This window comes from Schistocerca americana, chromosome 8 (genome assembly GCF_021461395.2).
Source record: "Schistocerca americana isolate TAMUIC-IGC-003095 chromosome 8, iqSchAmer2.1, whole genome shotgun sequence".
Taxonomy (NCBI): Eukaryota; Metazoa; Arthropoda; class Insecta; order Orthoptera; family Acrididae; genus Schistocerca; species Schistocerca americana.
The window spans coordinates 469,583,305-469,604,318 of NC_060126.1; the positions used below are offsets into that span (position 1 = coordinate 469,583,305).

A 21,014-nucleotide genomic window follows, 5' to 3' on the forward strand; every position below is an offset into this window, starting at 1 on the left:
CACCCATCAGTACTAAATAGTGACCAGGAGATGAGTGACCCTCTGTCAGGCAGTCAGTGAATGACCCAGCAAGGAGGCCCAGAGCAGAATGACCCAGAATCTTAATTCACAGCCCTCAAACACCTTACTTTGTAAAATACTACATGAAGGGGACGAATGGGGCGACTTGTTGCTGTTCCCAATGTGACAGACGAGAATATGGCTTATGTAATGAATGAACGGGGGAATGCTGCAGAAACTTCGCACTCGTGGTGTTCAAAACACACCCTAACAAATAAGAAACCGGTACTTTGATGGAGCAGTGTCCTATAAATTGGTCGGCTTCTTCGCGCCAAGTACGGTGACTCAATTCGATTGGCTGCACTAAATTTTGTAGTGAAAGCAATAGACCCACCCATGCTGGTTGGGTGGTGTCTTGGTGTCTCGCCCTTTGATATCCCACCAGAATAGGCAGAAATGTGGTGCTCAGTTATCCTATGAGGATGGCGGTGGCAGCACGGCGCCCACCACTTGAGGCTAGGAGAGGCGCCGGCTCCGGCAGGCTGCAGCCTTAAGCCGTCGGCACACGGACCGTGCTGTCGAACGTGCCAAGTTCAACGTGCTGCTGAACGCTCAGGAACGATGCGACTTGTGCATACGGTACGTGGGCCACAACGTGGTATACGCGATCGCAACGCACCCCAGCGGCAGTTTTGGGACGTTTCTAGTTCGTAAATCACATTGTTTACTAAACGGGTGCGCGTAAAATTCCCACGTTAGCTCTATTAAAACGCCCATTTCCTCCATTGTTCATATCCTAGTCACATTGTACTATATGTAATATACACAAATAAAAACTTCAATATCGATGTATATGTTTTAAATAAAAAAGGGAAGTACCACGTCCAATCAATAAGGACAAAGGCTTATACAAATTCCATTACAAATAGTGCGACAGAAATTTGCAATAGTTCTCCACATAAGATAAACACTGTTATATCTTTCTCATATTTTAGTAAAACCCTACGGTCATTCTTACTTGATCACAATTCCTACCTAGTAGCTGAATCTTTACAACATGTAAATTATGAAGCTCAAAAGAAAAAGGAACAAAATATCTTTATACAAGTAGCTCAAGCTGTCCTGTAGATTAAGCCAATCGAACAAACTCACTCCTCAAAAAAAGGTGAACTTATATTTACATAACATCAAATATTATAGTATATACTTATATTAAACTCATAATAAAGTATCAGAACCTAATAAAAACGCGTATGTTTGGAAATAAAATTGATAAGCGTCATGACACATAACTTCCGCCCCAACTAACAAATCAATACAAAACAGTGACGCTACTCATTACGCTAAACCAACAACACATAGAATGCAAGAAATGAAAGTATGTTACCCGCTGCAGAAAACCTTACCGTTGACATGTTATTAATTGAAATTTACTTATAACAAATTGGACCCAAAACAATGCGTTTTGGGTGGATATTCCGTGCGTCGCTGTCTTCAAATAGCCTACTCTCATAATACGCAAGTTACAATAATTCTTTTGCCACGAATATGATGTTTCTCGCTATTTTATTGGAACGAATCACACAGTTAACAACGGGTTTTCCAGTGATTCTGAATTTGCTGGTGCTCAGAAACGGCATATATGCACATAAGCTTGAGGTGAATGCCAATATGGCGGCTCACAACCCTGTACTGAAGGGAGACGCCGTGCGTGTAACGTAGGTGGCGTTGTGCCATCTCATTGGTCAACGCTCAGACGCACGCTCAGAATATCCGACATGCCAGATATTGCTCTGCACTTTCGGAAAGACTCCCGAACGTGCTACTCCACGCTGTGACGTCAGAAACTCGGCACGCTCAACGCTCAACGTTCGGATGCACGGTCCGTGTGCCGACGGCTTTTGGCCGGTATTACACTTTGGTTTCCATTTAGCGACTGATCGGAACTTACTTTCTGGACAACCCTCGTATAATTCCTCTGATAAAGCACATGTTACTACTGCAAGGGATTGCTATTACAGTAATGTTTGGCACCTGTAGTTGACCAGAGAGCACACAAATGACAGAGTATTAGGCTAACATCTTCCCTTACGCGCCTTATGATAACACATGACTCATCTATGTTAATAAATTATCTTCACAACGAATCAGCTCCATCCTTCAGAACAACATAATATACGTTAGCGCCATCTAAAACAATCGGTCTGCTCTTTATGTACATAGAATTAGACACTGGTTTCACTCAGAGTTAAAAAATTAATTTTGCACTGCCACGCGAGACTTCTAATGATGCAACAACAATAAAAACTCAACTCGCCTGAAGCTTACCACATTACATTATGAATTTAGATTCGTTTAACTGCACTCGACTCTTCGGCCATCTTGTGTACAAGAAAATCTTGAAGACTTATCGGAAATTCACACCAGCGCCGAGCCACGCAAGAAATCACTTACCCATGACGATGAGACTGCATCTTGATTGCGATACGCGGTTCCACCGTTGTTATATAGTTCATCACAGTTATAATGAGACTTCGTATCACACAATCAAATTCACTGCCTCGCGTACGCTTTTACTGGCGTATTAATTTGCGGAATTACCTACCGCTACTCAGCTGCTGTTCCAGACTCTCGGAGCAGTGCCTGGAAAGCCATTTGTATTGTAAAAGTTCTTACTGATCAAATAAAGTTAGCATTTCATCGGAGCGGTCCTGAACGGGGTAACTTCAACAGAAACAAAAGTAACTTCAGGTGTCCCCCAGGGCAGCGTAATAGGTCCTCTGCTTTTTACGATTTACATAAACGATCTGGTTGATGGTATTGACGGCGGCCTTAGACTGTTTGCCGATGATGCAGTAGTCTACAGGAAAGTAGTATCACACGAAAGTTGTGAACAAATCCATGAGGATCTGCAGAAAATAAATGCGTGGTGTAATGACTGGCAGTTATCTCTCAATATTAGTAAGTGTAACCTACTGCGTATAAAAAGGCGAAAATCCCCATTAATGTAAGAGTACAAAATAAATTATCAGTCTTTGGAAGCGGTAACATCAGTCAAGTATCTGGGTGTGACTACTCGAAATGATCTCAAATGGAATGATCAGATTAGTAGCGGGTAAGGCGAACTCTAGATTGCGGTTTATTGGTAGAATCCCGAAGCGATGCAGTCCTTCAACAAAGGAAATAGCTTGCAATAGGTTAGTTCGTCCAGTGTTAGAGTATGGTTCGTCTGTATGGGACCCTTGCCAGTTGGGTCTGATTCAAGAGACTGAGAAGAACAAAAGAAGAGCGGCAAGATTCGTGACTGATACATTTAGCCATCGCGAGAGCCTTACAAATCTCATAGAAAGTTTGAAATGGGACACACTTGCAGACAAACGACGCGCTAAACAGAAGGGGCTGCTCACTAAATTCCGAAATCCAACCTTCACCGAGGATTTAGAGCATATATTATTACCACCAACTTTCAAATCGCGTAATGATCATCATTCAAAGATAAGGGAAATAAGAGTTCGTACTGAGGCGTTCAGACAGTCGTTTTTCCCTCGCGAGTGGAACAGAGGGGGGGGGGGGGGGGGGGGGAATATTACTTTGGCGCGAATTGTGCCCTCCGCCACACACCACTTGGTGGCTAGCGGAGTATATTTGTAGATGTAGATACAAGTCTGTCCATCCTGGAGGACCCAGAGCGACTCTCCAGAGCGAAAACACCACCGCCAAGATAGCGCTCCCCACCACTTTATTCGTACCTCCGCGCCGATGAGCAGTCAGTCTTTGCTCATTTTATAAACTAACGAAAGAAAATAGCATTTAAGAGAGGACATCGTTTTCTTAAGCCCTCTCCTCAATTCCGTGCTTTAGATTATATTTAAAAATATATTTTTCTTAACCTGAAGGGTTAAGAACAAGTGGGACTATTTTCTCTCGACGCCGATATCTGGCAATACCGCCATTGAAGTTCTACAGGAGGGGGGGGGGGGGGGGGCGGCGATGTTCCCCTCAGTATTCACAATCAAGCGCGGCGCGCTTTCTGATACTGGAACGGTATTATTGCGCTGAAATTGTTCTAGAAGGTACTAGAAAACTATCATTTTCCCGCCCAACTGACACTCACGTCTACATCCGGCCGCATCAACCAGTGCGCCTCTCTGCTCGAGATGACTCAGAGCCTTCTATACCGATCGCTCGACGTATGCCTGCCCATTGCCTTCTGCGTACTGACATTTACATTTACTTTGATTAATAATGAAAACTTATTAATTAATGTCGCCTTAGGGGAAGCGTGAATTACTTTGGTTTAAATTTGGGCGAAGCCCTTGCTTTATTATTATCATTAAAATTACTGTTGAGGCCTTTAAATACACTACTGGCCATTAAAACTGCTACACCAAGAAGAAATGCAGATGATAAACGGGTATTCATTGGACAAATATATACCGGTAATACTATAACTGATACGTGATTACATTTTCACGCAATTTGGGTGCATAGATCCTGAGAAATCAGCACTTAGAACAACAACCTCTGGCCGTAATGACGGCCTCGATACGCCTAGGCATTGAGTCAAACAGAGCTTGCATGGCGTGTACAGGTACAGCTGCCCATGCAGATTCAACACGATACCACAGTTCATCAAGAGTAGTGACTGGCGTATTGTGACGAGCCAGTTGCTCAGTCACCATTGACCAGACGTTTTCAATTGGTGAGAGGTCTGGAGAATGTGCTGGCCAGGACAGCAGTCGAACGTTTTCTGTATCCAGAAAGGCCCGTACAGGATCTGCAGCATGCGGTCGTGCATTATCCTACTGAAATGTAGGGTTTCGCAGGGATCGAATGAAGGGTAGAGCCACGGGTCGTTACACATCTGAAATGTAACGTCCACTGTTCAAAGTGCTGTCAATGCGAACAAGAGGTGACCGAGACGTGTAACCAATGGTCCATGCTGCTGCAAATGTCGTCGAACTGTTCGTGCAGATGGTTGTTGTCTTGCAAACGTCCCCGTCTGTTGACTCAGGGATCGAGACGTGGCTGCACGATCCGTTACAGCCATGCGGATAAGATGCCTGTCATCTCGACTGCTAGTGATACGAGGCCGTTGGGATCCAGCACGGCGTTCCTTATTACCCTCCTGAACCCACCGATTCCATATTCTGCTAACAGTCGTAGGATCTCGACCAACGCGAGCAGCAATGTCGCGAAACGATAAACCGCAATCGCGAAAGTCTACAATCCGACCGTTATCAAAGTCGGAAACTTGATGGTACGCATTTCTCCTCCTTACACGAGGCATCACAACAACGTTTCACCAGGCAACGCCGGTCAACTGCTGTTTGTGTATGAGAAATCGGTTGCAAAATTTCCTCATGTCAGCACGTTGTAGATGTCGCCACCGGCGCCAACCTCGTGTGAATGCTCTGAAAAGCTAATCATTTGCATATCACAGCATCTTCTTCCTGTCGGTTAAATTTCGCGTCTGTAGCACGTCATGTTCGTGGTGTAGCAATTTTAATGGCCAGTAGTGTAAAAATGCAAAATAGAGTGGGTATATTTATACAGTACTATGTAATGTAGTTGCTACATTACAAAGTATATCGATCTATGTTCACTGTATCGGAGACGCACGGGCACTGAACAGCTCTCGCAAGAAGGCTGACGTTACGTGACTCGAGGTGACTCTCTGCGTTGTAGACGACATCCTATCCACCCTATTGCATACCAGGACAAGCAGCTCTGATGCTTTTCTCTTTACCTAAGCAGGCGTGGACCAGTTACGTATCTGAAATGAAACCGTCGCAGAAGGGAAACGGTACGTTTCCAGACATGCGTTCCTATTCAAAATATTATGCAATCACTCGCCTCTACAAGTCACGAAGTTTGTAACGGGAATTTCCGAACACGCTGAATGAGGACTGTTTTTCGAGTTCAGCGTTAATGATGTATATTTTTTACTGTTTTAAGTTTTAATTTTTTAGTTGAATTATGACTGCATTGTCAAAGATTACATTTACTCTGTGTTCGTGTCTCACTCTTGATGAACAACATCTTTCAGTGTAGTTCACGAATATTGCACCTTAGTTGACGACTGTAGTCATTGAACGTCTGATGATGGCCGATGTAAGCCGAAAACGATTGACTAAATAAATTAATTCTGTACCACGTAGACAATAATGAGCTTTGCATTTATAAAAATACATTGGATTTCGTTTCTTTTTCTGTTTAATCCTTGCCAATTTTTTCTAGAAGAACCTGTTAGGAATTACGTATCATTCGCCTCGGTAACTTACACTAAGGTATGATCTTTGTCGTTTCTAATATCTTATGCAACGCTTCGCACAGAAAAACAGTAGTTTAGTTTTGGCGTTACAGTCACACTGAAATCTCCCATTATCATCCTGTAGTGGGATTTGCTGTCAGTTAGCGTTTCTGCAGCTCCTCATATACTGAGGTGACAAAAGTCATAGGATACTTCCTGACACCATGTCATAAGATACCTCCTAACACCTCCTTCTGCCACGTCATCCAGAAAAATGAAGTTGGTGAATGACTGCAAATGGTCTCAAAGTAGTTGAACACAACCATTTCCAGACAACGGTCGCTGCACTTGGCCTAGAGGATGCAGTCCATACCATGTAAACACAGCCACACCATTATGGAGTCACCTCCAGCTAGTGCAGTGCCTTGTTGACTGTTTGGTCCATGGCTTCGTGGGGTTTCGCCAACCTCGAACCGCAACTGAAATCGGGACTCATCTGTCCAGGGCACGTTTCTCCAACTGACTAGCGACAACCAATATAGTCACGAACCTGGGAGAGGTGCTACAGGCGATGTCATGCTGTTAGTAAAGGCACTAACGACGGTCATCAGCTGCCATACCCAATTAACGCCAAATTTCGCCTCACTGTTCTAAAGGATACGTTCGTCGTACGTACCACATTGATTCCTGCATGTAGTTCACGCAGTGTTGCTTATCTGTCAACAACTGTGCGCAAAGGCCACTGCTCTCGGTCGTTAAGTGAAGGACATCGGCTACTGCGTTGTGCACGGTTGGAGTAATGGCTGAAATTTGGTATTCTCGGCACACTCTTGACACTGTGGATCTAGGAATATTGAATTCCCTAATGGGTACCGAAATGGAATGTCCCATGCATCTAGCTCCAGCTACCATTCTGCATCGAAAGTCTATGAATTCCCTTCGTACGAACATAATCACGTCGGACACCGTTTCACATGAATCGCCTGAGTACAAATAACAGCTCTGTCAATGCTCTGTCTCCTTATTCCTTGTGTACGTGGTACTACCGGCATCTGTACATGTGTCTATCGGTATCTCGTGATTTTCGTCACCTGAATGTGTAGGTCTTCCTCATTAGAATGTATGTTCGTTGATGCATGGCATTCAGTAACTTCCACAGTATTTTTTTCCTGTTCTTTCTCAGCCTACTTCAATATTTGTAAAATATCTTGTTTAAAACAAAGCATACACGTTAATGACATCATGCTCCCTGTTTCATTCTTCTGACAGAGTTTACTTAATTCAAATTGCTTAAAGGTTACCTTGGACGTCAAACATTTCAAGGAAGGGGATGTGAAAGTGAAAGTGGTTGGCAACGACGTGGTGGTTGAGGCGGAGCACGATGAACGTCAAGATGAGCACGGCTACATCTCACGCAGCCTGAAGCGCAAGTACGCGTTGCCGGATAACGTGGATTCTGATAAAGTGAGGACCGAACTCTCCTCAGACGGAATCCTCACAATCACTGCTCCAAAGAAGGTAAGCAAACAGGCTGCTGAACTTTTTAATCTCGAGTTAATTTTTCACAAAATCCTATTTGTTACAAAGATAGAAATTCACGAATTACATTGTGATGCCCTTAAGGGTGAGATTCCTTGTGGGATACTAGCCACTGAAACTGCAGCACCATGAAGGCGGCGTGCAACAAATGTCAGTATGGCGTTACATTTACTACACACTTGGATATACAAATGCTTAGCATTTCACAGCAACTGCAGAAAGAAGGTAGGAGTAACAGCATCTGCATTCCACATGCGGAGTGATTTTACTAAGTGGGTGAAACTGCGGGACATGTTGCCTGAAGTGTGTTCCAAGGGAGACATATCCTCTCGAAAGTAGACATCAGTGACCTTGTCAGGACCAGGCAGACAGACCACCGGCATGGCGTGAGACGGACGCCTGTGTTGAACATTCATTCCTTATGACAGGTGACACTCTGTATCATTATGGGGTGTGCAGGCCTTAGTACCTAGGGACCTGGCTCCGTGGCGACGATGTACCGCAGAGGCCAGCATGCCGCTGGGATTTCTGTCTAATCCTATGCACAGATGAGGCTGTCTTTACGAGGGTCGATATTGTCAAACTTCACCATACTGGCCTGTGGGCTACAGATAACCCCCATGCTACTATGGTGGCAGCAAACCATCAGCACTGGTTCAGTCTCAATGTGTGGGCGGGGATTATTGGTGATTGCCACGTGGGACCAGTCATCAATCCAGAACGCCTCATAGGTGAGACGTGTCTGCTCTTCCTACAGGTGGCACTGCTTCCCTGCTGGAAGATGTGCCTTCAGTAGTTCAAAGGGTAATATGGTAATATGGCTACTACATGTTGGTGCTGGAACTCAGTGCCTTCTTGAGCGCAGAGCTAAAACACGAGTACTGACAGAACATTTCCATTTGTCTGATGTGTTCCCGTGTGGCCTTTCAATCGTTGAAACTTGGCTTGCCAAAGATCTTTTATCTCCACCTTCAAGTGGATATGCCTCCCTTGGGACCCCACTCCAGTCATATTTCCATAAAACCTTTCTTGCCCATTACCATCTCAACAGTTTGTCCCCCTTCAGCAAAATCATACTGTATAAGAGGAGATTACAAGTCGGGACTCTCCATCAGAAAGACGCTGGCGTGGAAAAGTTAAAGAAAGTAAAGTTTGCATGATGTGTCATTGCCAAGTGACATAGCTCGATGAAACTTGTACGGTAAATAGAAAGAAGAGCTATAGAGCAGTACAAAGGGCGACTGTAAGAAATATGCTATGAGACGAACAGAAACAACGTGTTCATTCAAACACAAGAATTACGCTGGAGACACCGTGATTCAAGATGGTCCCCTGGACATTACAAAAGATGGGATGTGGTTCCTGAGAGGGTGAGTGATCAACACGGACAACAGTGTATCCTCTGCACGGCGCTCCCATGCTGGCCACGAGGGTGGTGGGAGTTGTTGCGGTAGGGCGTTCCATTCCTCCGCCGTTGACAAGTGCTGGACGGTCGCTGGTGCGTGTGGACATGCTACAACATGTCCCCCAGCGCATCCCAGATATGTTCGATGGTTTTCCCTTCAGGGGAACTGGCATACCAGTCCACTCCTGTCCATTGGCTCGTCCACCTGATCTCTTAAATGCGGTCACGAATCGTCATCCATAAAAATGAAGTCCAGTCCAAATGGACCCCTGAAAAGAGGCACATGGGAAAGGAGTGCGGTATCAAAATAACGTTGAACGCTGAGTCTACCGTATCGTGTTCGAACAGTTGGAGGTCAGTACTCCTTTGGGACGTTATACCTCCCCACACCACAATATGTGGACCACCAAAGCGAGCATGATCGACAATGTTGCTGGGTGCTTTACGTGTTCCCCCGTCTCGCCATATTAGGCACGTCTGAAAATACTAAACAGATTATATTTGCTCTCATGCGCGAAGAGCATGAGACCCAACTATTCTCTTTGAACCAACGGAAATCTTTGAACAAGGTACAATCACTGGTCAACGTTACTGTGACACTGTACTTCTTCTCTACATGTATCTTTTTCAGTGGCGAATTCGGCCCTGACTTCATTTTTATGTACGACAACGCGAAACTGCATCGCACAGCACAGGTGGAATGGTAGGATGTTGACTGAACAGACTGGCCTCCAAGTTGCTCCGATTTGAATCCCAATGAGCACGTGTGGCATGCGTTTGGGAGATATACTGCAGCATGTCCACGTGCAGCAACGACCCTCCAGCAACTGTCGACGGCACTGGTGGAGAAGTGGGACGCCCTGCCACAACAACTCCTCAGAAGCTTGTGGCCAGCTTTCACGAACACATTGCACAGTATGTCCCACCTCCTGTAATGTCCACAGGACCATCATAAACCGCGGCGTCTTCAGTTCAGTCATCGTCTTTAGAATAAAAGTGACATATCTGTTCGTCTCACTGCGTATTTCCTTCAGTTACCTTCTGTATTATACTATAGCAGTTCTTTCTGTGTATGGTCCAAGTTTCAACAAACTATATTTCTTAGCATTGACACATCATGAGGAAGTTACTTTCGTTCTTCAGTTTTGTACACCAATGCAGTATTTTAATGTGGGTTGTTTCTGAGAAATCGTCTTATGCCTCGTCTAAGAAGTAGGAATGTACCCCAACATGAGTCGCCATTCGACATCAGTAAGTTCGTGACCTACTGTAACTGCAGTTTACTGTTCTGGGATATTGCTGCTCGAATTAATTGGTTCCTCAGGACTGTCATGCAAATGTGGAATCCGTTAGTGCAGGAAATCTGTACTCTGCACCATACCGGTTCTCAACGAACCCATGTGAGTAGCACTAGAGAGCGAAGACATACTGTTCACCTGTAGACGAGGAATTGTACGGGCTCATCACATACCTTGGATCAGGAAGTGGGCTTGTTTCCAGCAAGACATATGGACTGTAAGACAACTTCAGGTGGTGCACTGTCGAGTGTCATCGCGGCAACAATTTTTTTCGCTTCCCTTGACGTGGAAGCAGAGAGAGGCACACAGGAGTGGCATCAAGCTGCTTTCTCAGATGAGTCCTGGTTCTGTGTGCAGCTTCCCATAGGTCTATCTATGTGTGGAGCCTCCGAGGAGAACGAACATTGCTAAATAGTCTTTGTCTTCATCATACATAGCCAACAGCCTTGCCACAGTGGTAGCACCAATTCCATCAGATCACCGAAGCTAAGTGCTGTCCGGCTTGGCTCGGACTTGGATGGGTTACAGTCCAGGTCTGCCGACCGCTGTTGGCAAGCGGGCTGTACTCAGCCCTCTTGACGCCAGTTGAGGAGCTGCTTTATTGAGACATAGATGCTCTGGTCTCGTAAACTGCCAACGGCCAGCCATATATACATCCACTGGCGACTATGAGCTGAGAATGACACGGCGGTCGGCCAGTACCATTGGGCCTCCAAGGCCTCTTGAGACTGAGATTAGATAGCATCGTCATACGACAGCAGCACCATACGTGATGGTTTGTTTTTATTACTCATCAGTCTTCTGATTGGTTTGATGCAGCCTACTGCGAATTCCTCTCCTGCATCAACCTCTTCACTTCAGACTAGCACTTGCAATCTACGTCCTCAATTTTTTGCTGGATGTATTCCACTCTCTTCTTCCCCTACAGTTTATTAAGCTCTGCAGTTCGCTCTAGAACCAAGGAGGTTTTTCTCTCAACGCTTAACACATATCCAATCATCCCATCCCTTCTTCTTGCCAGTGTTTGCCGTATGTTTCTTTCTTCGCCGATTTTCCTTATTATGTTTCTTTCTTTGCCGATTCTGCGGAGAACCTCCTCGTTCCCTATCTTATCAGCCCACCTAATTTTCCAGATTCTTCTATAGCACAACGTCTCAAACCCTTTGATTCTTTTCTGTTACTGTTATCCTACAGTCCATGATGCACCACCTGCTGTAAATGCATGGTCTGAGAAATTTATTACTCAAATTACACTGTTGTTGTTGTTGTGGTCTTCAGTCCTGAGACTGGTTTGATGCAGCTCTCCATGATACTCTATCCTGTGCAAGCTTCTTCATCTCCCAGTACCTACTGCAAGCTACATCTTTCTGAATCTGCTTAGTGTATTCATTTCTTGGTCTCCCTCTACGATTTTTACCCTCCACGCTGCCCTCCAATACTAAATTGGTGATCCCTTGATGCCTCAAAACATGTCCTACCAACCGATCCCTTCTTCTAGTCAAGTTGTGCCACAAACTTCTCTTCTCCCCAATCCTATTCAGTACAATACCTCCTCATTAGTTATATGATCTACCCATCTAATCTTCAGCATTCTTCTGTAGCACTACATTTCGAAAGCTTGTATTCTCTTCTTGTCTAAACTATTTATCGTCCATGTTTCACTTCCATACATGGCTACACTCCATACAAATACTTTCAGAAACGACTTCCTGATACTTAAATCTATACTCGATGTTAACAAATTTCTCTTCTTCAGAAACGCTTTCCTTGCCATTGCCAGTCTACATTTTATATCCTCTCTACTTCGACCATCATCAGTTATTTTGCTTTCCAAATATCAAAACTCCTTTACTACTTTAAGTATCTCATTTCCTAATCTAATTCCCTCAGCATCACCTGACTTAATTCGACTACATTGCATTATCCTCGTTTTATTTTTGTTGGTGTTCATCTTATAACCTCCTTTCAAGACACTGTCCATTCCATTCAACTGCTCTTCCAAGTCCTTTGCTGTCTCTGACAGAATTACAATGTCTTCGGGTGAACCTTAAACTTTTAATTTCTTCTCCATGGATTTTAATACCTACTCCGAATTTTTCTTTTGTTTCCTTTACTGCTTGCTCAATATACAGATTGAATAGCATCAGGGAGAGGCTACAACCCTGTTTCACTCCCTTCCCAACCACTGCTTCGCTTTCGTGTCCCTTGACTCTTATAACTGCCATCTGGTTTCTGTGCAAATAGTAAATAGCCTTTCGCTCCCTGTGTTTTACCCCTACCACCTTTAGAATTTGAAAGAGAGTATTCCAGTCAACATTGTCAAAAGCTTTCTCTAAGTCTACAAATGCTAGAAACGTAGGTTTGCATTTCCTTAATCTTTCTTCTAAGATAAGTCGTAGGTTCAGTATTGCCTCACGTGTTCCAACATTTCTACGGAATCCAAACTGATCCAGATCCGATCTCCTTAAATTCCCACCTTTTTGCAGTTTCTTCAGTTTTAATCTACAGTTCATAACCAATAGATTGTGGTCAGAGTCCACATCAAATTACACTGAGGTCACAAAATATAAGATATGAACATATACAAATGGCGTTAGTATCGCGTACACAAGGTATGAAAGGACACTGCATTGGCGGTGCTGTCTTTAGTATCCGGGTGATTCATGTGAAAAGGTTTCCGATGTGATTATGGCCGCAAGACGGGAATTAACAGACTTTGAAAGCGGAATGATAGGAAATTAACAGATTTTGAACGTGGAATGATACTTGAAGTTGCCCGTATTGTACATGCTATCTCGGTAATCGTTAGGGAATTCAATATTCCATGATCCACAGTGTCAAGAACGTGCTGAGAGTACAAAATTTCAGGTACTGCCTCTCACCACGCAGTCGCCGGCGGCCTTCACTTAACGATCGAGAGCAGCGGTGTTTACGTAGAGTTTTAAGTGCTAACTGAAAAGGAGCACTGCGTGAAATAGCCGCAGTAATCAATGTGGAACGCACAACGAATGTATCTGCCAGGACAGTGCGGCGAAATCTAGTGTTAATGAGCTATGGCAGCAGATGACTGATGTGAATGCCTTTCTAACAGCACGACATCGCCCGTACCGCCAACCTGGGCTTGTAACCATATCAGTTGGACCTTAGACGACTGGAAGACCATGACATCGTAGATGAGTCCCGATTTTAGTTGGTAAGAGCTAAAGGTAAGGTTCGTGTGTTGCGCACACTCCACGAAGTCATGCACCCAAGTTGTCAACAAGACGGTGTGCAAATGGGTGGTAGCTCCATAATGGTGTGGGCTGTGTTTACATGGAATGGACTGGATCCTCTGGTCCAGCTGTTTCGAGAACATTCTCAGCCATTCATGGACTTCATGTTCCCTAACAACGATAGGATTTTTGTGGTGAAATTGCGCCATCTGTCCAGGCCACAGTTGTTCACGATTGGTTAGAAGAACATTCTGGGCAATTCGAGTGAATCATTTGGCCACCCAGGTCGCCCGACATGAATCCTCTCGGGGGACATAATCGAGAGGTCAATTTGTGCACAGATTCCTGCTCCGGCAACACTTTTGCAATTATGGACAGCTATAGAGGCAGCATGGCTCAATATTTCTGCATGGGACTTCCAACGATATGTTGAGTCCATGCACCGTCGAGTTGCGGCACTACGCTGGGCAAAAAGAGGTTGGACATTATATTAGGAGACTGTCTTGTGTTATTTTTTCCAAGGTAGCAGAAGTCCATATCCTTGTCTACTTCGTGACCGCCAGTTCGATATTAAGTTTCTTGCTATTCTCATTTCAGCTACTTTCTTTTACCTTGTCTGCCTCTAGTTTACTCTCTATCCACATTCTTTTTTCATTAGACTGTCCTTTCCATTCAACAGATCCTGTAATCCTTCTTCACTTTTACTGAGGAGAGCAATGTCATAAGCGAATCTTATCACTGATTTCGTTTCACCCAGAATTTTATTCAAAATCTCGAAACATTCTTTTTTGCCGCCATCGCTTCTTCGATGTATAGATTGAACAGTAGGGGCGAAAGAATGTATCACTGTCTTCCACTCAGGTCGGCCACTGTGGCCGAGCGGTTCTAGGCGCTTCAGTCCGGAATCGCGCTATTGCTACGGTCGGAGGTTCGAATCCTGCCTCGGGCATGGATGTGCGTGATGTCCTTAGATTAGTAGGTTTAAGTAGTTGTAACTCTAGGGGACTGATGACTTCAGATGTTAAGTCCCATACTGCTTAGAGCCATTTGCCATTTTTTCTTCCACTCTTTTTAATCCGAGCTCTTCTTTCTTTGTCTTCCAGTCTCATTGTCCCCTCTTGGTTCTTGGACATATTGTATATTACCCATCTTTTTTTCAGATTACTCCTATTTTACTTAGAATTTCGAACATCTTGCACCATTTCACAGTCTTGTAAACATTTTCCACATCATGAAAACTTTTCATCAGTCTTGATTTTTCTTCAGTCTTGATTCCAATGGTAGCTTTACCATTCCTAAAGCCAAATTATCACCAATAGTGGGGGGGGGGGGGGGGGGGTAAGGTGCTGGCACAATTTTGATATCAAATTGATATAAAATTGATATGCAGATTAATTAACTTCATCAATTAACTTCCCTTCACCCACACCCCACCCTCACCCTCACCCCCAAATGACGTCATGTGTTTTCCTCAGCTGGCATGTGGATCCCCGCCCCCACCTCCCAACATCTTCCCCTCCTCCACCTGCCTATTGGTGGGAATTTCTAATTTAGGCGGAAATTTCAAAAGTTGTTGGGAATTTATTTGTCCCAGGACTGTGTCAGCACAGTCCCACCCCTACCCTCCACCTGGGCACTTGCTGGAAAGTAAAAATGGTGGTGCCCTTTATGGGTCTCGGACCATGGTATATCTAGATGGAAAGCCCAAGTGCACCCCCCCCCCTCCATTTTCACCGACACATGGAAACTGTCCAGATGCAGGAAAGAAAGGTTAGGTTAGCGTACTTTATTTATTTTGGTTGAGAAACTGAAATAGAGATAGGTCCTATTTACGTAGTTAGTCACAATGATTGGGCCTATTTACACAACTGTTTGCACAACGGTACACAAGGACTGCCTACAGCCGCAATACACCTAAAAAATTGATGACACCATACATCTGGTGTTATCCTGCTGGGAGAAATTTCACAACACGACTCGAAACTAGTAGCAGACGTACTCAAACTGTAGCCTTCACCTACGAGTTGGCAGGAAAAATGTTTGGGTGTAAGGTACTATCTTTATTTTTTTTTTTTTTTTTTTTTTTGGCGGAAAATATATTTAACTGATGGAATGCTGCTGTTGGACGGAGAGGAGTTTAATAAGTGTATTACCTGTAAGCATATAGCTGAGGACTGTGTCTATTACTGTTTGACATCAGAGTTTGCTACAGATGCCTGCTCGCCTATCACCATGCAGCCAGATAATTGAAGCCAATACATGCTACCAAAACTGATGGAAAATGTATCACTGTTCTGTTTATGCTCTGAAATTGTAGTGAAAAAATAACCAGCACTTGTAATGAACAGGTCATAATGCAACACATGTGCTGAGAAAAATCGTTGTCCCAAAAGACTGCAGAGGCAGCAGTAGCTGAACATGCATTCTCCTCAAGATAGATCACAAACTGCCAAAATTTGAGACCCTCTTACATCCTTTAATTCCTCCCCATCCCTCCCTCCCTTCTTCGACATATGGAGGACACAGGCTTTTTCAAACATCCACTACTACCACCATGCCCTGCTTGCAGCCTGCAGCCATCCCCCTGACAGACGAGCTTGCTGTCTCCTTGAGGTGACAGTTCAGGCATCAGCTCTTCGCTATTACAAAAGTGAGATTTAGCGGCACCGCCTGGGACCACATGCTGCGCCCTGACTGGAGCACAGCTGACTAGAGCGACCACCCACCCACCCACCCACACACACACACACACACACACACACACACTGGACCGTCCCCCACGCTACCCGATGCAAGTGGCCGCCGTTCTGCATATGGAGATATTGACTGTAACAAATGTATTTGTATAATCGAACCCTCTTTAAAAAGGAAAACACAGTCGTGATGATAATGATGTCCTCTTTCCACGAAAATAGGAGCAGTACATTGTCTTTTAATTTTATGAGCAAAATCGGTATAATTTTTACATTCAACTGCAGGATACAATTCGCATGTCATTATTTTGCGACATCCAACGAAGTGCACCGCCACCGATTACAAATGATTAGACTGCAGAGGCATATACATGCCCACCCACCGTAAAATTGGTAAAAAAACTTCCACTATTTTGCTGCGAAAACTGTAAGTCACTGCAGAATGCATTTTTTCGAAACCGTAATCGGCGTAAGAAATAGAGAGAATTTAAACACTGAAAAAAACTCTTCTATGTTAAGCAATTCCTTTCAGCTTGGTGGAGAAATTACACGACCTGAGAGCATCTCTCATGTTTAGATCAGTGTCAGTTAATGAACTGTCCTGCACGTGTGTATTTCAGACATTTCAGGCACATCAAATAACGTTAGAGAATACAATCTTTCACACCATTTGGTCACATGTCGGAAAAAACACGATCATTTTATGCTGGACAACAAGAAGCTATAATTCAAGAGGATGTTGCTGTTTTGTAAACTATGGCAGGTTCCATTTTACCAATGCTGTGCTGTATTGCACTGCCGTTTATGAAACAAATCCTGAGAGCCTGTCTTACATTTGAACCTTCTATAAGATTTTACGATGTCTTTCTCTTCTGATACTATCAAATATGATCTACCTGGTTAAATTTGACATTTTTGATCCGTAACTCACATATAACGACATCTCTGTAAATTTTCTATCACACAGCAGATTCTTGCGTTCTAGTTTTATAAGCATTTTGATCATCACAGCCTGTTTCACGCAATCTACTCACATGTCAGGAAAAAGCACTATCATTCCCAGGTTCCACAATGGGCTATAATTCTGTTAATCACAAGAGAGGGTTCCTGCATTGTTCCTTCATAAGCAGTTTAATACATTGTTTTTTCGGCTGTAACTCATGCAAGCAGTGTACGACTAGAGATTTGTACACTGCCACCCCCTTTGTATTTCTACCTTCACTTCGAGGTCTGTGTCAGGTGCTAGACCAACATGAGCACTTTTCGATCCATTGGCTCTCACAGAAAGCTGAACATCGCATGGTGTAAACTATGCGGCTCCCACAATATACACGTTGGTAGAAGTAAAACATAGTGGCGATGTTTCTCAGTGACAAAACTGTGAAAGACATCTCAACATATGAAAACTGGAAGAGTTTGCGGCATTGTAGAGCGTTTCCAACAGCTATCCAAAGGTGATACAGTTAATCTCATCTTCCACATTGATGGGGTAGTGGATGTCTTGGTGTTCTCTTTCGAAGAGCGTTGTTTCTTCATTTTGCAATCAAGTACATGATTACTGTCCTGGTGTTGGCCTTCGCTGGAAGATGCTGTTCACAACACACGCGAGGTGTCAGAAATAAAAAGAGGTACTGTTATCTTATTGATGAAAAGAAAAAACATGTGGAGGGCAATGCAGCATATGGAAATAGTACAAGTCTGTAGTATTGAGGACACTTCCAACAACTGTCTGAAGGTGATGATCACTACATTTAATCCTATGCTCCACAGCGACGAGTAACAGATATCCAGTGTTCCACAAAGGCTCTCTCCATCTCAACCACGTAGTGTCAATAAATCATTATGTGGTAATCAACAGCATACCAGTGGACGGATGGTACAGGAGAGACACCATTGATATGGGACAATGTACTGTAATGCTCACCACAGTTGATAGCGCGATCAGTTTTAGCAATTTTACCTGTTGGTCCGTAATTTGAACACCAGCCAATGAAACAGCAGTTTGCTTCTCAAATTCGGTATCATTGTTAAATCACCCCTCCGCTACTTTGTAGACACCATATACTAGGTGGCAAATACACTGTGCAGTACATCCATTCTGCCATATAGACCAAAGTATACCAGACAGCATCCTATACCGATGCAATTAGGTTATCTACATATTTCAAGTGCATCAATCACAGTGCAGAATTTACTAACACCACTGGCCATTTTTCACTATATGGATGGCTGTCGCAGAGTATTCTCGCATTGGTAGGATAAAGTCAGAGATTGACAGTGCCCTCCCATATTATCTTGACCAATCCTCCCTACAACAGCAACCTTATCCACGGCACCAACCCAAATGCACAAGATCTCTCCAGATGCATGCGTGTCAAAAAGGGTGCCACCTCTTATTAGTGCACGAGAGTGTTGCGGTAATATAACAGACGATTAAAACCAAATGTGTGGCTGATGCAAGATGGAGCTCCAGACAGATGGAGTTTGAAACATTACACGTAAATCAACCATGCTATTAATTCTGAAGCATTATTCCACTGTCTGGAGTCAGTACATGGAAGGTACTGGCATGAGAGAGACGATCATAGAACATGAGTTTCATTGAATTACAAACATTAGCCGTGTACGGGACGTTGATAGAAATTGACGGGGAGAACTGAAAATTTGTGCCCAACCGGAATTTGAACCCAGGATCTCCTGCTTATATGCAGGCACTCTAATCGCTAAGGGATCGAGGTCACAGGAATTAGTGAGGCTGCGCGGAGTTACGCCAAGCACGCCCCCGAGCAGACCCACGTTCTCAGCTTACTCCACACACTATGAAAGTAGTGCTTTCTGCTCGTTAAGCACAAAGCTCGCGGCAAGGCCTATTCCCACATGAGTTCCAGCGTATGTGTGCATCCACACAGAAATGATCCTTGGCTTGTGATCGCCATAATTATATGTGAATGGTGTCCTTTCTTTCGGACATGTCCCAAGGAACAGACACGATGATGGATCATGACAGCCGTGAAGAATGAAATTTCATTGAATTACAAACATCAGCTGTGTGCGGGAGGTTGATAGAAACTAATTGGCAGAGTTGAAAATGTGTAGCTGACTGGGATTCGAACCTGGGCTTTCCCACTTGCTAGGCTGGCGCTCTAACCCCCCTTTTTTTTTTCAATCTCATTTTGTTTGCTTTTATTCGTTGCATCTGCTCGGGGCGGACGTCGTAAGACACCCCTTCAAGTTCGTTGTTGATCGATTAACTCAGTTTTTTTTATTACAGAGGGCAGCTAACCCTCTGACCGAACACGCTGAACTACCGTGCCGGCGCCCTTAAGCCACCGATGACACAGGAATTGGCGCGCCTGCGCAGACTCCATACACATATACTTATGGCGATCACAAGGCAAGGATCATTTCTGTGTGAATGCACACATATGGTCTAACTCATGCGGGAATAGGCCCTGCCACAAACATTGACACTGATGGGGAGGGAGCACTACTTTCGTAGTATGTGGAGTAAGTTGCAAATATCTGTCTGCTGGGGATAGGGGGCATGCTTGGGATAAGTCAGCGCAGCCATGCTAATTCCTGTGTCCTTAGTGACTTAGGGGTTAGAGCGCCTGCCTAGAAAGCAGATCCTGGGTTTGAATCCCAGTTTGGCACACATTTTCGACTCTGCCAATTAATTTCTATCAACCTCTCGTACACAGATGATGTTTGTAATTCAATGAAATTTCATTCTTCACGGCTGTCATGATCCATTATGGTGTCTGTTCCTTGGGACATGTCCTAAAGAAGACACATTATACACATATGGAACATAAACACACCCTCCTATGATTATGTGGTTCTGCACCTAAAAATATTGAATTGTTAAAACCGTATGGTTACCTAGCGTTAGTCATGGGAATGTAACGCTCTGAATACTCTGATGCAGAATATATTCGTCCAACATCAGACATAAAACTAGCCCACAAGTTTCCTACCCTAATAACTACGGCGACAAACTTTAAAATAATAAGACTACTTCCTTCTACACTATTCTGGAGTCCTCAAAAAGCATCATCAGTGTATATCCGCCGCTCGAGCTGCTTACAAACCAACTAGGACAAAGTCAGGAGACTGCTGTTCTGTCTCTTAGGAAATGAATGTATTTATGCCTAATTTAAAGTCAGAAACGTACATACCCTCAATAACACTTTGTATGTCAGTCGTACTTATCATTTGTAGTAATAGTATTGGTTTTGGTGGACGCTCTGCGTCCCACTAGGAAATAGCCCGAGGAAAAACTGACATGAATATTTTCGATAGTTGATACATTGAGGTACCACCCACCCTCTGCTGCACGAAAATACCCACAAAGAAGCAGTAACTACTTAAGAGGGAGTAAGCACCACAATGAATAGCCATAGTAGATGTAAAAGTCTTATTTCTGTTTACAGTAGCATCACCACAGCTCTGGTAGCAGTCCTCTTGCACACAGAAGTCCTGATCTGATATTAGGTAGTTTTTCTCATGTGCAGGATAATATAGCAATTCCGTCCTAACAGCATGTCTCTCGAGTAGACTACTCTCACACTGTTAAAGGTGATACATGTGGCATCCGCCGACTCTCCTACAGAA

At 44.0% G+C, this 21,014-nt stretch overlaps 1 protein-coding gene across 1 annotated transcript in view; it reads left to right on the top strand.

Moving 5' to 3' along the window:
* The window catches only part of LOC124545925 (alpha-crystallin B chain-like), a 68,775-nt gene that overhangs the window by 28,983 nt on the left and 18,778 nt on the right, over positions 1 to 21,014 (top strand). The window contains exon 2 of the mRNA XM_047124885.1: positions 7,550 to 7,771. Within this exon, the coding sequence (XP_046980841.1) occupies positions 7,550 to 7,771 (222 nt within the window). The remainder of the gene's footprint in view (positions 1 to 7,549; positions 7,772 to 21,014) is intronic.